Source organism: Carettochelys insculpta, chromosome 14 (assembly GCF_033958435.1).
Source record: "Carettochelys insculpta isolate YL-2023 chromosome 14, ASM3395843v1, whole genome shotgun sequence".
NCBI classification, from domain to species: domain Eukaryota; kingdom Metazoa; phylum Chordata; order Testudines; family Carettochelyidae; genus Carettochelys; species Carettochelys insculpta.
In genome coordinates this window covers 662,781-679,372 of record NC_134150.1, presented here as the reverse complement: position 1 = coordinate 679,372, position 16,592 = coordinate 662,781, and the positions used below count along the sequence as shown (strand labels likewise).

Genomic DNA, 16,592 nt, shown 5'->3' with positions numbered 1-16,592 from the left:
CCCCTCTGCCGGGGCCCATCGGGACCCTCCCCCACAGAGTCCTGGGACAGGTGCATTTCACAGCCTGATTCTGCTAATGCTGGGCTCTGCGTCCTGCTGGCCCTGGCCGGTTCCCTCTCCTGGGTCACCCTGTGTGCCTGCAGGGGCCCGCCCCAGGGAGCCCAGGAGCAGGGCGAGGGCTTGTGGGAAAGGATGCTGCAGTGTGACCCTCCCAGGTACCGGAGAGGGGGATGACTAGGGGGACCATCTGTCACATTTTGGGTGGGACAGCCCCGTATTTCAGGCGCCATCCTGTTGTCCTGAGTTATTTTGCCAAAGGGGGTAATTGACCCATATTCCACTTTTTTACTAGTCACCTGACTTCCCCGGGCTGGGGGAGCCGGAACCAGACCCACGGGGTAGCGCAGCCGCCGCCCGACTTCCCCGGGCTGGGGGAGCCGGAACCAGACCCACGGGGTAGCGCAGCCTCCGCCCGACTTCCCCGGGCTGGGGGAGCCGGAACCAGACCCACGGGGTGGCGCAGCTGACGCCCGACTTCCCCGGGCTGGGGGAGCCGGAACCAGACCCACGGGGTGGCGCAGCTGACGCCCGACTTCCCCTGGATTGGGGAGCCAGAACCAGACCCATGCGGTGGCGCTGCCTCCGCCCGACTTCCCCTGGACTGGGGAGCCGGACTCCTCGCTGGCAGGGTGGCAGCCTAGTGCCTGGTGCCCCAAGAGATCCCCAGCGCAGGGCAGCCGCTGCCTGACGCTGGGGGTGGGTGGAGTGGGAGGTTGTGTGTGTGTGTGTGTGTGTGTGTGTGTGTGACAGACAGACAGACAGACAGACAGACAGAAAGAAACCGACCATCCATCCCGCTTTGGCCGGGACAGCATCATTCCCCTGTGCCCCATTTTTGGCCGGGGGGGATGACCCCGCCCGCTGGCTGGCACTAGATGGGCCTGTGCGGCCGCCAATTCAGCCCCCGAGGCGGGGGTGTCAGCTGGGCGCGGCCGGCAGGGGGCGCTGCGGGCCCGGCCGAGCGGCGAACTACAACTCCCAGGGGTCCTCTCGGCTGGAAGCGCCCGCGGCTCCGTTGCTTGGAGAAGCTGCGCGGGGGTAGCGTGTAACCGCCGAAGAGCGCGAGCGGGTCAGTGCCGGGGGCGGGGGTAAACGGGGGGTCGCGTGCTGGGGGGGCGGCGCCCCCCGCTGCGGATCGGATCGGGGCTATCCCCTGCGGGGGTGGGGGTTGGCTGGGGCGCCCCCAGTGCTGTGGGAGTGGGGGTATCCCATGCGGGGGAGTTGGCTGGGGCACCCCCAGTGCTGTGGGGAGTGGGGGTGCGGGTATCCCATGCGGGGGAGTTGGCTGGGGCACCCCCAGTGCTGTGGGGAGTGGGGGTGGGGGTATCCCATGCGGGGGAGTTGGCTGGGGCACCCCCAGTGCTGTGGGGGTGGGGGTATCCCATGCGGGGGAGTTGGCTGGGGCACCCCCAGTGCTGTGGGGAGTGGGGGTGGGGGTATCCCATGCGGGGGAGTTGGCTGGGGCACCCCCAGTGCTGTGGGGGTGGGGGTATCCCATGCGGGGGAGTTGGCTGGGGCACCCCCAGTGCTGTGGGGAGTGGGGGTGGGGGTATCCCATGCGGGGGAGTTGGCTGGGGCACCCCCAGTGCTGTGGGGAGTGGGGGTATCCCATGCGGGGGTGGGGGTTGGCTGGGGCGCCCCCAGTGCTGTGGGGAGTGGGGGTGCGGGTATCCCATGTGGGGGTGGGGGTTGTCTGGGGCACCCCCAGTGCTGTGGGGGGGTCTGGGTGGAGGCAGCCCTGCTGTGCAGGTTGGCTGCTCTCCCCCATGGGGTGGGATCAGGGTGGAGGGCTGGGCACCCCATGCCATCATGGCTGTTGCTTCTGGTCTCTGACACTGGTGTGGTTGTCCCGGAGCCCATCCATTGCCTGTGCTGACCTGGGAGTAGGGCCCCCCCCCCCCCCCCATAGTGCCTGGGGGCCCTGATCCTGCTCCTGCTCAGCCCCTATGCAGGGACCTGTCCCTGGAGGAGAAGGAGGAGGAGCCAGGAGCACCCCGCTTGGAACCCCAGGCTGCCAGGGCTGGCTCCATTTGGCCTCCATGTTGCTGTGCCCTTCAGCCAAGCTGCAGGCAGAACTCTGTGACACGGCGGGGCAGTGCCCTTGGGGTTCTGCCACATTCTTGTGTCCCGCTCAGCTCTCTCCCCCGTCTCGCCCCAGGCTGCCAATCCCACCTGTAACTGGCTCTTCTGACACGTTTCCTGCTGATCTGGGGGGGCTTGTTTGCACTTCTGCCCAAGGCAATTAGTCCTCCAAGCCAGCAAAATAAATAAAACACAAATGCTGAGTCTGTCATGTGGCCAAGAACGCAGCATCAGCCCCATATGCGCAGATGTCTGTCCAGATGCTGTTTGGTGGGAGAGAGGTGTCTGGAGCGGATTCCAGTGGTGCCACCTTTAGAAGGGCTGTGCAGTCTAGTGGCTAAAGCAGGAGACTGGGAATTCCAGGGCTCCTGGGTTCTACTTGGGGCTTGGACAATGGCAGCAGCAACATGTTCACTCTTCTTGGGGTTTCATTTTCCCTGTGCAAAAAGGAGGAAGTGCATATATGTGCTCCACTGGGGTACTGTGCAGGTGGGTTAATGTTTGTAACATGTGCTGGAAGCACCCCAGGAGATGGTGCTAGAGGTGGTTACAGAACTAGCAGAAGGCAGCAGAAAATGAGTGTGCGCCACTTGATCTTATCAGTAACCTGCCCCTGTCAGGAATTTCACTGGCACCCGGTTCTGTCCTGAGCACAGAGCTTTGAGCTGCAGGCGTTGTCTGTTCATAACAAGGGTATTTCTAGGGCTTGGTGCATAGTTGGGCTGTGTGAATCAGGCAGGATCAGGTGGCTCTAGTGCTGAGCAGCTGTGTTAAAAAGTGGTCCAAAGGCAGCAACGGTTGGTACTGACCAACTGTAGGAGATTACAGTGAAAAGAGATGATCTGGGGAGCAGGTCACAGACATCAGAGAGGATCTTTCTCTCTCATTCACCTTTGTATCAGGCCTCATCAGCAACTGTTCTGGTTGCATCAGTTACTGGTTTTAATGGCCCTAGTAGGGTACATTAGTCATAGGCTAGAGATACTACACGCAGAGGTGCTTGATAAAAACATGAGTGAGAGCGAGAGAGGTTTGGCATCTAGTTCTGTAGCACATTCCTCTCCAGGAGCCCCAAAACACCATACATGCTGTATCTGGGGAACCCTCATCTATTACTGAAATACGGCTGCTTCTGGAGGGGAGCATAACAGCAGTTTAACAGCACATAGTAACACCCCGCCCCAGTTAAGGACAGGAAGTGAAGGGAGATATCCTAACAGCTGACCATGCAAGGGAGATGGAGGGAGGCAGACTACAATGAATTGTGTTGGAATTTGTCAGAATTAGAACACCTTGATTTAGGAAGAGGTACATGGGCTCTTTATTGACAAGGAGTGGTCAGAGCCTCAGTTTTGGCGCATATCTGACAGGCTGTGTGCATGGGGTAAAACACTGTGGACTATGGCCAATCAGTTAATTCCTAGTGAGCCTTACCTTAAAAATCTTGAGGAAATGGGTCCAGGGCAGCGTTCCTTGTAAGCCTAGCTGCTGTGTACAAGTGAAAATATTTTCACTCCATCGTCCCCCGGTGGCTGGTCTGCAGGAGCTGCTGGTTGAGCCACACAATGCTATGGTGCTGACTCTCTCTCTCTCCTTTTGTCTGAGAAGTAAAAGGAAAAGCTCCTAGGGAAGCTGATAACGCTGGGAAGCCCAAATGTTCCCCAGGGAAAAGCTGCAGTAGGAACTCAGTGGGACTCCAAGGGCAGGAGAGGTGAGGCCCAGCTGGATTACATATCCCAGCAGGCAATGCTCCATCTTCATCCCATTGCCTGCTGGGTCCTGCAGTCTCTGCCTGGCCCATGCTCCCTGCGCTGAGGAGGAGGGAAGCTGCATACCTTGATGCACCCTCTACGTTACCCTGCTTGTTCTGGCCTCAGGACACACAACCCCTTGTCCCTGGGGGACTGAGGGAGCACTGCTGGCTACCCAGCCTGCTCTCAGAGAGGCTCCAGACTCCGTCCTATCTTGCCATCCCTCTGAGAAGAGAGCCCTGTCCCCACCTGTTCTAGACTGCTGCCACAGAGAGTCATTTCTGCTCGTTGGAAAGAACATAACTGCTGAGCTGGCTTTTGCCTACCAGCAGTTCATGGAGACCTGCCCAGCTTCTAGGGGGCAGATGGCCTGCCTACAAAGGCCACCAGCAGAATTGGATGTGTGCAGAGAAGCCGAGGAGCAGACAAACAGGTCTTGGAGACCAAGGGCCAGAGGCATCCTGTCCATAGGACAAACTGGGGCAGACATCCCAGGCCCTGCCCTTTTGGGGGCCCTGCAGCAGCTGCCCCAGCTGTCCAATAGGTGGGAGAGGATTCCCTGGGGCTGGGGCTTGCATGTGGGGTCACCTCTGCTCCCCTGCATTCTCCACCCAGAAGGCAGGAGCTGCAGTCTGCTGCACTGCCCTCTTGGCATGCTGGGTCCTGCTTCTCTGCAGCAGTGGGAAGCATGGCAGGGCACGGCAGGGCAGGCTGCATGGTGAGAATGGGGGTGGGGTAAGCCCCAGGTGATCACCTAGCCCTGTATTTGGGGGTGGCTGGTGTGGTATAGAGGAGGGGCAGGACCTGATTCATTGGGGGCAGGGGCAACCCCCTTCCCCCCAACCCCCATGTTGGGATGGCCCTGCCGAGGGCTGAGGTCAAGTGGCAGGGCACATGGTACAGGGAGGGCTTCTGTGAACATCTCTTGCCAACACCGGCTTCCCCTGGAAGCGGTTAAAGGCAGAGTCACACTCTGTCCCATTGCTCCCTGCATGGAGTGGCTGGCAGGGCCCTCTGCACTTGAATCTGAACCACAATGCAACTTGCACATCAGGTGCAAAAAGTCTGGACAGCCCCCATAGGCAGGGGAAAACGGTCTTCCATCCCACCTCTCCTGCTAATGGCTTTTCCTGCCTTGTCCTCATTTTAACCCCCCTTTCCCCGCTTTTGGTGGCCTCTGGCGAGCTCCTGGTGTTGCTGAAGCTAGGGAAGTTTCAGCCACTGACGTGGGTGGGAGCAGGCTCAGAATCTGCCCTGGCTGTCCCTGGAGGAAGGGGTAATGCCAGAAGCTCTGCTGCCCCTCCCCTCTCTGATCTGGTGCCAGCCTGTGCTGCGTTCCAGGAGGTGAAGTCACCCTGCCTCATTTGAGAGCCTGTTTGCACAGCAAGGCCGGGCACTATGGTCCGTTATTCTAATCCCATTGCAAGAGAATGGAAAGAGAAAGATAGGCTAGGCCAACATGGGCTTTGAATTCACTCACGAGGCCCTGCTGCGGCTAGCACAGTCCTCCGATTCAATCACGGCTCCCTACTAGCCATAGGGCAGGTGCCCTCCAAAATCCACCCTAGTACATCTTTCCTAATGGGCTCTAAATGTACTTCTGCCTTTGTGTTCATCTCTGTGACAGATTCCCTATTTCTTCTGTGTGAACCCTCTGGCTGATTTCCGCAGGGCTCCACTGGTAACTGCAGGAGGCTGCCTTTGCTTTGCCCTGACTGTGTGCATGTGGCTCTGTGGATGGAACGGGGAATCAGTCGAACTAGTGACCTTGCCAGGAAGGGCAGGGCTGCTGGTCAGACACCATGGGCCAGGATTGAGAAGTGAGGGTCTTACTGAGGACTGGGAGTGTTCACAGCTGTAGGTGGTGTAGAAAAGTTATTTCCTCTCACTGCGTTTATCACCTCTTCATTAGCCCCTGGGGGGCGAATAATTAGTGGACTACTGATAAAAACAACAAGAAGTCTTGTGGCACCTTAAAAACTAACAGATATTTTGGAGCATAAGCTTTCATGGGCAAAGACAAAATGCTTTGTCAGATGCATGAGTCGGGGGGTGGGTTTCAGAGGAGGGTTTAAAGAGGGAGTCTTAGTCCAGGGGAGGGCCAGAGTTGACAAGGTCTGTTCAGTGAGGGAGGATGTGGCCCATTATCAGTAGGTGGTCTGCTAAGTGTTCTCATGCCCCCACGCACTGTGCCTCCATGTGGGCCTGGCAGGCTTGGCAGATTAGCCATTAGTCTCTAATCCCAGCTCTTTATCAATAATTCATTGTCGTATAAGTGGAATCGAGGACTCTGTTCCCTTGAGTGCCTCTGTGATCTTCTGGCACATCACACCGCAGGGATGACAGGGTTCCCTGTAAGCTGAGTGCTTGGGCGGCCACCTAGGTGAGATTCAGATGCCATCCAGCTGGTTAGCAGAGCGCCCGCAGCTGCCCACAGTGGGCAGCATGTGTTTCTATTGGTGGTGCACATAACAGAATTTATTCTACACATGGATGGAAAAAAATTAGAGGGAATGCTGGTCGGGGGGGAATCTTCCTGCTGGCCAGCTTGCCTGTCTGTCACAATGACTGAGCTGTCCACATGCTGCTATTCAGAGATGAGGCCTGACCCTGTGCACCTGTGGCTCTCCCAAAGCCCCTGGGAACTACTACTGCTCAGCATGGCTCTGGGCTTGGCCCAGTTTGTTATGATTTTCTGAGCAGGGAGCAAGTCTCAGAGCACCCTCCCCCACACAGTAGGGATCTGTCTGAACTGCTTCCTTCAGTTCTTCCAGGGGACAGAAGCCCTGTGCTCCCAAGCCAGGGATCTCATGCCTCCCTGGCTGTCAGGGGCTCAAGGGATCCTGCAGGTGCAGCTGTGACCAGACTGCAAAAGGAGGTGCTGCCCAGAAGAGTCACTGGCTGTGCAAGTAGCATCACAGGGCTGTTTGAATGAGTCTGGCTGCAGCCAGGCTGGTAAGTGGTAACCAAACAGCCAGCCCAACCCGTTCCCTGCGGTCTGAGGGTCAGACCGGGTGCGCTCGTGCTCACACATTTTTCCCAGGTGTCAGGCGCTCCCACTGGGGAGGGTGCAAAGACTTCAAGCTACAAATCATGCTCCCAAGTCAAAGCTGTGGCAGGGGCTAAACTGGCTGCTCATGGAACAAGCCAGATCCAAGCCCACAGCAGCAGGAAAGGGTGGCTGCTGGGTGTCTCCCACCTCCCATCTACCCATACACCCACACTCATCCACCCACACACCCACCTACCCCTACCCCTCTCCCCCACAGGCTTCACAAGGTGGGTGCTGTTTGACCCTGTGCTTGGATCGTGGCTGTGAGTTCTTCTGATGTGGCCCTGAGAGAAACCCTCTTGCTCTCCAAAGCAGCGGGCGCCTATGCCTGTGCCAGCAGCTCAGTGCTGGATATGCTTGGGCTGCAAGACGGAGCCATTTACAGGCACGCTGCAGGGCAGACCCAGGGCAAGAGCACGTAAGCCAAGTGAGGAGACTGATGAAGAACAGCCCTGCTGGGTCAGCCCAGTGGCCCCCTGTGGGCCAGTATCCTGTTATCCAACAGTGGACAGTGCCAGATGCTTTAGAGGCAGTGGACAGAGCAGGGCGGTTTACTGAGTGGTCTGCCCCTAGCTTGGCAGGCTACAGCAGCAAACATGGACTCTGTGGGGGGGTGATGCTGGCCACTGGTCGGTCATTGCGCAGTGGGGTTCCCAAGTTAGGTGTGCACCTTGACCATTTTCCAGAAGGGGTGGAGTTTCCTCGCTTGCAGGGCAGCAGTGTTTTCCCTAGCTGGGTATCTTCCCTGGACAGAGCAGCGGAGGGCGACTGATCCCCAGGGAACAAAACAGCTGGTTTCTGTTCCCAGTAGCATCTGCTTGTCGATTGCAGCTGCAGAGCCAAGGCTGAGATGTCGGAGGGGCCTTCCAGGATTTCAGGACCCATCCCCCCAGACCCCACGCTGTTCCCGGACTATTACAAACGTCCCCTGTCAGGTGAGTGTCAGCGAGCATGAAGGTCATCCTCCGTAGCCGTCCAGTGGCTAGTTCTGGTGAAGGCCTGCCCTTCCCTGGGCCCACCTTGCTGCACAGTGCCTGGACCTGTGGAGTTGGCAGCATTACTCCACGAGAGCAGAATGGACCTGCCTTACTTGCAGAGGTGCTGGGCGCTCCCGTTGGCTCCGGTGCCCGGACCAGGCTGAAGAGAGAGTGGCAGAGGCGTTGGAAGTGGGGATGTGACTGTCAAGTAAAGAAGTACCAGTGTAAATGTTATCGGTTAGTTACGGGGTTAAACCGGGGACTCATGCAAGACTCCTTTGCCAGCCCCCGTGTGGCAGCGTCAGCCTCACTGGTTTCTGTTACGGGTTAACCAGTTACTTGTTTGCATCCCTGGTTAGAAGTTAGAGAAGTTGGGCTGGGGAGCCCGGGCTCTCCAGCCTCACCAGTGCTGCCTTGGCTGAGGCCGGCTGGGCCTGGGCATGCATGGAGGAGGGGCTGGGGTGGTGCTGGGCACCTTCACTCTCTTGCTGTCTCTCTCTAGCTCGAGGGAGGCTGGAAGGGAACGCCTTGAAGCTCGACTTCCTCTCTGGGCCTCTGGCCCCCGACCCCAGCCTGTATCCCACCTGCTACAGTGCCCGTCCTGCCCACCCTGCTCCACGTATTCGCCCCGATGGTCAGGATGCCCTGGAGAAGGGGCGGAAGGGGATGGTTGGGGTTCTGCTGCAGCTGGAGGGGATCTCTCTGCACAGAGAGCCGCCCCTGAAAAGTAAGTGCAGCTGAGCGGCTTATGGCAGCAAAGGGCCGGAAGAAGGCTTGAATAGGGCGCAGCGGCCAGGGCTGGTGGGGGTGGAAAGCGAGGGAGTGTGGAGAGGATTCACTGCTGGTGGGCAGGTGGCAGGGCGGCCTCGGAGCACTTGAGTTTACCCTGGCTGCAGACAGGGGATATGTTACACTGAGGGGGCAGCACGTTTCCAGATGCTGAGAGGAAGGGGGTTACACAGTGCCACAAGCCTGTGGACCTCACTGTGACACGGCGTCATGCAGGCTGAGAGCCAGTCGTTATCCAGATGCGTGGCTTAGTGGGAAGAGCTCTGAGGTGGGCCTTGTGAAGGAGGTTTTGGCACCCCCACTCTCCCCCAGGGCCCTGAGAGAGCAGAATTTGAGAACTGCCCCAGAAGAGGTTAAGGGTGATTTGGTTGTGGTCTCTAGCCACCCCACCTGGGGACCAAATGTTTCGTAATCACAGAATCACAGGGCTGGAAGGGACCTCAGGAGTTCATCTAGTCAAGCCCCCTGCTTCAAGCAGGATCAACCCCCACTAAGTCATCCCAGCCAGGACCTTGTCCAGCGGGGACTTAAAAACCTCAAGGGATGGAGAATCCACCACTTCTCTAGGCAACGCATTCCAGTGCTTCACCACCCACCTGGTGAAGAAGTTTTTCCTAAGATCCAACCTCCACCTCTCCCTCTTCAACTTCAGACCATTACTCCTTGTTCTGCCATCTGACACCACTGAGAACAGTTTCTCACCCTCGTCTGTAGAGCTCCCTTTCAGGAAGTTGAAGGCTGCTATTAAATCACCTCTAAGTCTTCTCTTCTGTAAACTAAACAAGCCCAAATCCCTCAGCCTCTCCTCATAGGTCTTGTGCTCCAGACCCTTAATCATTTTTGTTGCCTTTCGCTGAACCTGCTCTAGCAAATCCACATCCTTTTTATACTGGGGGGCCCAAAACTGGACACAATATTCCAGATATGGCCTCACCAGTGCCGAATAAAGAGTAATAACTACTTCTCTAGATCTGCTCAAAATGTTCCTCCTCATTCACCCCAGTGTGCCATTAGCTTTCTTGGCTATGAGGGCACACTGTTTACTCATATCCAGCCTTCATCCACCATAACCCCTAGGTCCCTTTCCATCGTACTGCTGCTGAGCCAGTCGGTCCCCAGCCTGTAACTCCAGGTGCAGGACTCTACACTTCTCCTTGTTGAACCGCATCAGATTTCTTTTGGCCCAGTCCTCCAATTTATCCAGGTCCCTCTGGATTCTCTCTCTACCCTCCAACGTATCTACCTCTCCCCCTAGTTTTGTGTCATCCGCAAATAGCCTCTTCAGGCAGCAGAGGAAGGTCTAGCAGGATGCTCATGTTGGAAGTTGAATCCAGGCAAACTCAGGCTGGAGAAAGGTGGAAATCCATTCCAGTGAGAGTAATTAGCCACTGAATGGCTTAGCAAGGGTGGTGGGGGATTCTCCAGCCCAGGGTGCAGGGTTCAACTCAACGCAGATGTTTCCTAACAGCTCTGCTCCAGGAGCTACTCTGGGGCAGGTCTCTGGTCTCCTGTATTGTACAGATCAGACTAGCTGGTCTCAGAGGTTACAGCTGGCCTTGGACACTGAGCCAATCCTGGCTCTCCTGTTTTCTGCCCAGGCTGAGCAGCCTGGAGATTGCTCTAACTTGTACTTGCAGAGGACAGCCACAGCAGTGTGTGCCTGCTGCTGTCTGTCCCAGTGCGTCCCCTGTGCTGGTGCAGGCTGGGAGCTGCTTGAGTCAGTGGAGAACTCTCCTTTATTGGGATTGGGGGACTCTCTTGGCTGTGTGACACTTGTCTCTGCCTCTGGGAGGGCCAGCAGCAGGCTCCAGAAAAGCCAGTGTCATCTGTGCACTTACAAGAGGCTCACTGGGTCTGATGGTCTCCCCGATGGCTGGAACACAGAGCCAGCTTGCAGCTGTTTGAGTGGATGGAGTCTCTCAGCTAGCAGAGGGCCTGGGCATCCTCCATGGCTCAGCAGGGCTTGCTGGTAAAAGTGGTGTCTCTCCGGGGCACGCAGGGCGAGAGTGCAAGGACCATGAGAAGGAGAACTTGAGGCGGATGAGGGAGATCCAGAGGAGATGCAAGGAGAAGGAGCTGGCACGGGAGCACAGCCAGCCCAAGCCGGTGAAGGCCCTGTGGAAATGCCAGAAGTATGAGACTGTGGATTCCAAGGTGAAGGCCAGGCTCCAGGTACCTGCCCACTGCTCCTCAGCCCTTCCAGGTTCACTGCGCCAGCTGCCAGCAGCATGAGCCCAGGCATGGCCCAGCTGGCATGTCCTGGAGACTGAGTGTGGCCCCAGCATCTCCGCAGCAAGCAGAGTTCCCAGCCTGGCTGCCCAATTGTATTCCATTAAGAATCGAGTTACTTGCTAATTCTTACCCTAAACAGCTGTTCTTGTAGCTGGTGAAAGCCTCAAGTCAGGAAAGATCCTATCCTGACCTGGGTCCCCAGTGCACTGTAAAGCGCTTCTCTTTCTCCTGACGGTGTGTTAAGCAATGGCCATGGCCGCCTGAAGACAAAGGAGCTGAAAGATTCCCACTGCTTAAATAGACTCTACCCCTGGCTGGGAACCCTTTGTTTTAGCGCACACGCGCACGCACGCACACACGTACGCGCTCCCTGTGGGGAAAAACCTGAATTCCAAAATGGAGGCCTGTTCCAGGGGTCATGGTCACATGGCTTTCTAGCACCAGTCACCTTCCAGACCTACAGGATGAACCAGGCAGTTTATATGCTGTTAAGCTGGTTGCTCAGTCGCTACGGTAGAAAACCCAGTTGTTTGGGTTGTTCCAAGTTGTCACAAAATCACAGGTTTCGGTCCATGACCCAGGGGACCCACACATTTCCATAGGACAGGCACCAGCTCTCCAGATCTGGACAGTCGGGCCCCTGGAACCTCTGGCTGTCTGCAGGGCTCCCCGTGCGAGACGATGTGTCTGCCGCGACCCAGGCAGCCTTTTCTCAGCAGAGCTGGGCTTGGTGTGGAACATCCGCCCATCCGCACCGAAAAGTGAAGGTTAAAGGTCCATCCTGGCCCAGCCTGCACCCAGCCACGCGGCTGCAGGGGCTGTGGTCACCTCTGTAGCTGCAGAGGGCTGCTGTGGCACCCAAAAGCCAGTTTATGCCCTCCCTGGCAACCCATACAGAGGTTGCATGTTCCCCGGGTTAGGTGTCAGTCTTTCCATCTGAGGGGCTATGCCATGTGGCTGTCCCTGTCTCTGCAGTGGTGTCTGCCTTTCGCAGGAGAGCTCTCCCCCACCCAAGCTGGAGGCTCAGAAATTTCTGAGGGCCTATTCCCGCTGCGGCTCCGGGGTCCAGCCGCGCCGGTCGCTGTCACCCAGCCCTGCCAAGACCAGAGCGGTGGCTGACACAGAGGCAGCAGGAGGAGAGAGCACCGATGCCAAGGTGAGGGGCTACGCCCAGCCCACTGGCCCCCCATTCGTGGGGGCTCCTGCCATGTCAGAAATGGGCCTGTCTCTCACTGGGCACAGGCTGCTTCCCACCAGCCTTGGTGGGAGCCTGTTTCTGCCATGCGCCTGCCTGTCCAGCCCCTCGCACTGCCCCATTTCCTTCCAGATCCAGGTCGAAGGCACCAGCATTGACTTCATCAGACACAACGCCCGCACCGCCAAGCAGGTCCCCCTGCGACGCTCGCGCTCGCTTCAGTCTCTGGCCGAGGCCCTGGACCAGAAGCGCCGGGAGGAGGAAAAGTACAATGCCAAGCAGAAGGGCCACGTGCCCCAGTAGTATGTGGCCTCCAGCCGGCCCAGCACCTCCATACCCGCTTGCTGTACTGTGCGTGGGGCGCGGCAGCCTGAATGTGCATGCTGCCTCCTCGGCTTCTCCACTTTGCGAGCTCCCGGGGCCAGCGCAGTGACACCAGTGGGGAGCTTGGCCCAAGCTTGGCAAAGCTGCTGTGCACAGGCAGCTGGACCAGGGCTGTCAGGGAGAGGCTGCACAGCACAGGAGTTCTGCACAGCTGCTCCCAAGGCCATGTGGGTGCTTGGCCTTGAAGGGAAGGGGTGTCAAAGTGACTTAGGAGCCTCCCGGGGCCTGAGTTGCTTCCCCTACATGCTGAGCATGTCCCATGATGGCCAGCGCAGGGTAGGGCAGAGCTCCCCCGGCCTTTCCCACCTGGGCCAGTGGCTTGGCTGATTTCTGGGGCTGGCTCGGGGTGCTGGGGGTTGGTTTGGGAACAGGAGACAGAACCTTGCACCCTTTCACTGGGCCGCATCCAGCTCAGGGCCTGGCCCCAGGGTGACCCATGGGAAGTGGTTTTGCTGCGTCTGCCGAGTCCCTGTCTGGCTTGGAAACACGCCGGGGTGCACTGCTCAGCCCTGGCCACTGGCGCCCCCAGCCTGGAGCTGAAGGGCTGGTAGAGGCCTTGGGCCCCAACCTGTTGCTGACAGCGTGGCGTGTAAGAAGCCTGCACAGCTGTACTGTACCCGACCAGGGGAGAGACTTTGCCCTGTGGTCCTTAGGGCCATTGGTCACCCCATGCGGTGACAAGTCTAGTCCTGCTGTGTCCCTGGCACCCATCCCAGGCTTCTGTTCTCTTGCTAGCTGAGCCTTTTGCTCAGTGTCCTCTGGCATCGGGCCTGGCGCTCTCCCCTCGCCACGTGGGCTGACACCCTCTTCTCCTCCCTTGGCAGCCTGCTGGAGCGGAAGGATCACTGGCGCAGGGAGCTGGAGGAGCAGCGGCGGAACCTGCCCGACCCTGACATGCCACCAGGTCACACCATGATGCCAGAGAGCAAGCGGCTGGAAACCCTCAACAGCCTGACTCAGAGTAAGGGCAGAACCACTCACTCAGCACCAGCGAGGCCTCCCCAAACGGGTGGGGAGAGACCAGCCTCCTGGGGCTGCTCTGTAGAGGCACATGCTGTAACAGGGATGGTTCTGCTCACTGCAGTGCTAGCCTTGGCCACAGCATCTCTCTCTTCTGGAATGTGATTTGGTCACAGAGATCCCCCTGAGACTCCACGGTACGTCTGTCTCAAGGGGGTCTCTGACCAAGTCAGTCACCTGAAGGAGCTGGCATCCCTACACTGCTAGTCTCTGTCCCCCATGCCCTGGGACAGCCCCAGACACCCAGCCCTGAGCCAGTCACTCTGCAGGCCGTGCGCTCCCAGCCACCCCTCTGGCCAGCTGCAGTGTGATACGTGCAGCAGGACGCACTAGTCCAAGGGTGGTTGCACTTAGCTGGGGTGGCTCCCTCTCTGCCATGATGCGCTACCTCTGGGCACAACTGGTGTGGCAGCCACAGCAGGTTGCAGGATCTGTTGCCCCTGTGGACTGTGTCATGCCTGGTTAGCTGGTCCCTGCGGGCCAAGAACCAGCATTCAACAACAGAAAAGGAGAAGCTTGGCCACGCTCCTTCACCAGCCCCTTCCCTCTGCAGGCCAGGAGCAGCTGTTGAAGGACCTGGTGATGCTGCCGGTGCGGGCTGACACCCTGAGCATTCAGAAGAGGCGAGCGGAGCTGGAGAAGAAGCTGTCACAGATAGACGAGGCCCTGAAAATCTTCTCCCGGCCCAAGGTCTTCATCAAGCTGGACTCCTGAGGTGGGGATGGACAGGGCCCTGCATGTGGACTCCTGGCAGCTCCATGGGCTGGGGAGGAAGGGGATGGCGATCTACTTCCATTACAGCTGCAGCAGCTCCTGCACTGGGGATTCCCAGAGCCCAGCCTGGGGACGCCCAGCCAAGCTGGGCCCATGGGGGTGACGACACCAAACGAACCCAAGGGTGCAACCATGGGGTCACTGCTTCAAGGCTGCACCCAGCGTGTGTCTGCTGGGATGTGTCAGAGGGGCAGCTTGGTCAGTGCCACCATTTGTGCAGTGTTGCTTGGAAAGCTGCTGCCTCGACGGACCTGCCCCCACACTGCATGACTGGCTCCCTGGCTCGCTCACCTGGCGTGATGGAAAGAGCAGGAGCAGCCATTCCTGTGCCACCGGCTGTACCCCCTTGGCTGCCTGCCTTCTCCCTGGCTGGATCTGAGAGCTGCAGGGGCACTTGGGGACTGACCCTCGTGGCGGGAGATCTGCTTTTGGAAGAGTCTCGGACCCCCCAGCTGGGGAGGGTGCAACACAGCCCTGCTGGAGAGCCAGCTTCCTGCCAGCCCGGCCTGGGTCCCTGCTCCTGGCTCCCTTTGCCTGGTCACTGCAGCCTCAGCCAAAGGCCATGTGCCCGGGACAGGGCCGCCCTGCAGCCGTGGCATGTCACACCTGCCTGGGACACATGGCAAAGGGGCAGGGGACGCAGGTGTTGGGCTCCAGCAGTGACGTGGCCAGGGCAGGGGGGCCCTGCTGGGCAGGGGCCACACAGCTTTGAAAGGGCTTTGTAAGAATTGTGTGGGGAGGGGCTGGGGGTACTTTGTGCTGTGGGAAGAGCACTCAGGACTGGCAGGATGTGGCGGGGGGGGTCAGCCGGCTGGGTCCTCTGCTGGCGGGGGGCGCCGCCTGGAATGGAGTGGACCGGGCCCTGGCAGAGCCCAGGGTGGGGAATGCCCAGGTGGGCACTGCACTGACTGAGGCAAAGGGAGAGGGGTCAGTGCATGTCTGGGTGCTGTGGGGCCCAGGAGCTGAGTGAGAAGCCTTCTGGGTGCTCCCCTGGGAGGCAGGGCCCAGTGTAGCCTGCACCACTCGTGCGGTGGTGATCTGGCTGTATGTGCATGTGGCGCCAGAGGCTGATGTCCTGAAGCGAGTTTAGCCAGCCCTGTCCAGGGTGAGTCCCTTGGCTGAGGGCAGCTGGTCCAGCAACCCGCTCCCTCGCTATCCCAGAGCAAACAAAGCGTGACTGTGTGCTCAGGACGGCAGCATTTCCTGCTCACTGTGGGCAGGGGACATTCCCCTTGCTGTGTCCCAGTCTGATGCGCAATACATCAGCCAACTGGTGCCAAATTGGAAAGGGAGCAACTCCAGACAGATAATTGTGCAGTTAGGCTTCTTCGTTTTCCTCATGTACCTTAAAGAAAGTTCTCCTTACGCACTGTAACTGCGCAGGTCATAGCTTTCTTCTTGTGTCCCTTTGCTTCTCATTACCAATTTCTGCCATTCCCGGCTTCAACTTCTACATCAGTTCCTAGCAAGTTCCTCTGGCTTCCATGGTTCCTGTTGTTCGTAGTTGCCCTCTAAGCCAGGTTGCTTTAACCTGGTTGGGTTGGATGGACAATAACATTTTATGCCCCTCCAAGAATTTGGTAACTGGTCAAGGGCCACATTCTTCCATTGTATTAATGGAGGTTGGAGGTTGGGTGCAGAAGGCAGCTTGGGACTGGAGATCAGGGTGCGGGGTCCAGAAGGCAGCATAGGTGCAGAAGATGATTCTGCCCTGAAGGAGGAGTCTCAGTGGGGTACAGAGTCTGGGGAGTGTTGTAGGTGCAGAAGCAGTGGCGCAGAGGGTTTGGGTTACATGGGGCAGGGGCGCAGGAAGGGGGACTGACGGTTAGGGGGTGGGATTGGGATGCTGGCTGAGGCTCCTGAAGGCCAGATCCAGGGACTTGGTGGGCACATACGGCCTTTGGGCCAGATTTTGCCTGGCCCTGGTTTAACAGATGTGGCTTTTTTCCTTCAAGGGTGGCATTTGGGGCATCTAGTAACATGTTCTTAAGCAATTCCCAAATATTATTCACCTTGTTCTGGTTTGATTTTTTTTTTTTCTTCTAACCAATTGAGGGTCCTGTCAGGCCCTTTCGATGGGTGTTTCCAAGTGTGCATGAGCACACTCGCACTTGCAGCCTTTGTTCTGTTTGCACATTATAAATGGGATCAAAAATCACATCTGCCATTAGTGGTGTTTGTTAGGGGATTAGTTCTGCTGTAGCTACTTGGGCCAGGGCTCGTATAGAATTTCTGTGCTGGAAGTTCCACCGGCTGAGTTTGGGACGTGTCAGTTA

The 16,592-nt window shown here is 58.2% G+C and overlaps 1 protein-coding gene across 6 annotated transcripts in view; it reads left to right on the top strand.

Annotated features, from left to right (window-relative positions):
- ENKD1 (enkurin domain containing 1) overlaps nucleotides 1-16,135 on the top strand; it is a 64,166-nt gene extending 48,031 nt beyond the window's left edge. The window contains exons 1-9 of one of the 6 annotated variants that reach the window (XM_075008377.1): nucleotides 1,082-1,129; nucleotides 7,777-7,880; nucleotides 8,042-8,146; nucleotides 8,425-8,649; nucleotides 10,711-10,883; nucleotides 11,938-12,099; nucleotides 12,271-12,440; nucleotides 13,347-13,483; nucleotides 14,096-16,134. In XM_075008377.1, the coding sequence (XP_074864478.1) occupies nucleotides 7,796-7,880; nucleotides 8,042-8,146; nucleotides 8,425-8,649; nucleotides 10,711-10,883; nucleotides 11,938-12,099; nucleotides 12,271-12,440; nucleotides 13,347-13,483; nucleotides 14,096-14,256 (1,218 nt within the window). In that variant the 5' untranslated portion in view covers nucleotides 1,082-1,129; nucleotides 7,777-7,795 and the 3' untranslated portion in view covers nucleotides 14,257-16,134. The other 5 variants (XM_075008378.1, XM_075008379.1, XM_075008380.1 and 2 more) reach the window with 5 other exon arrangements.
- Nucleotides 16,136-16,592: the final 457 nt, after the last annotated feature.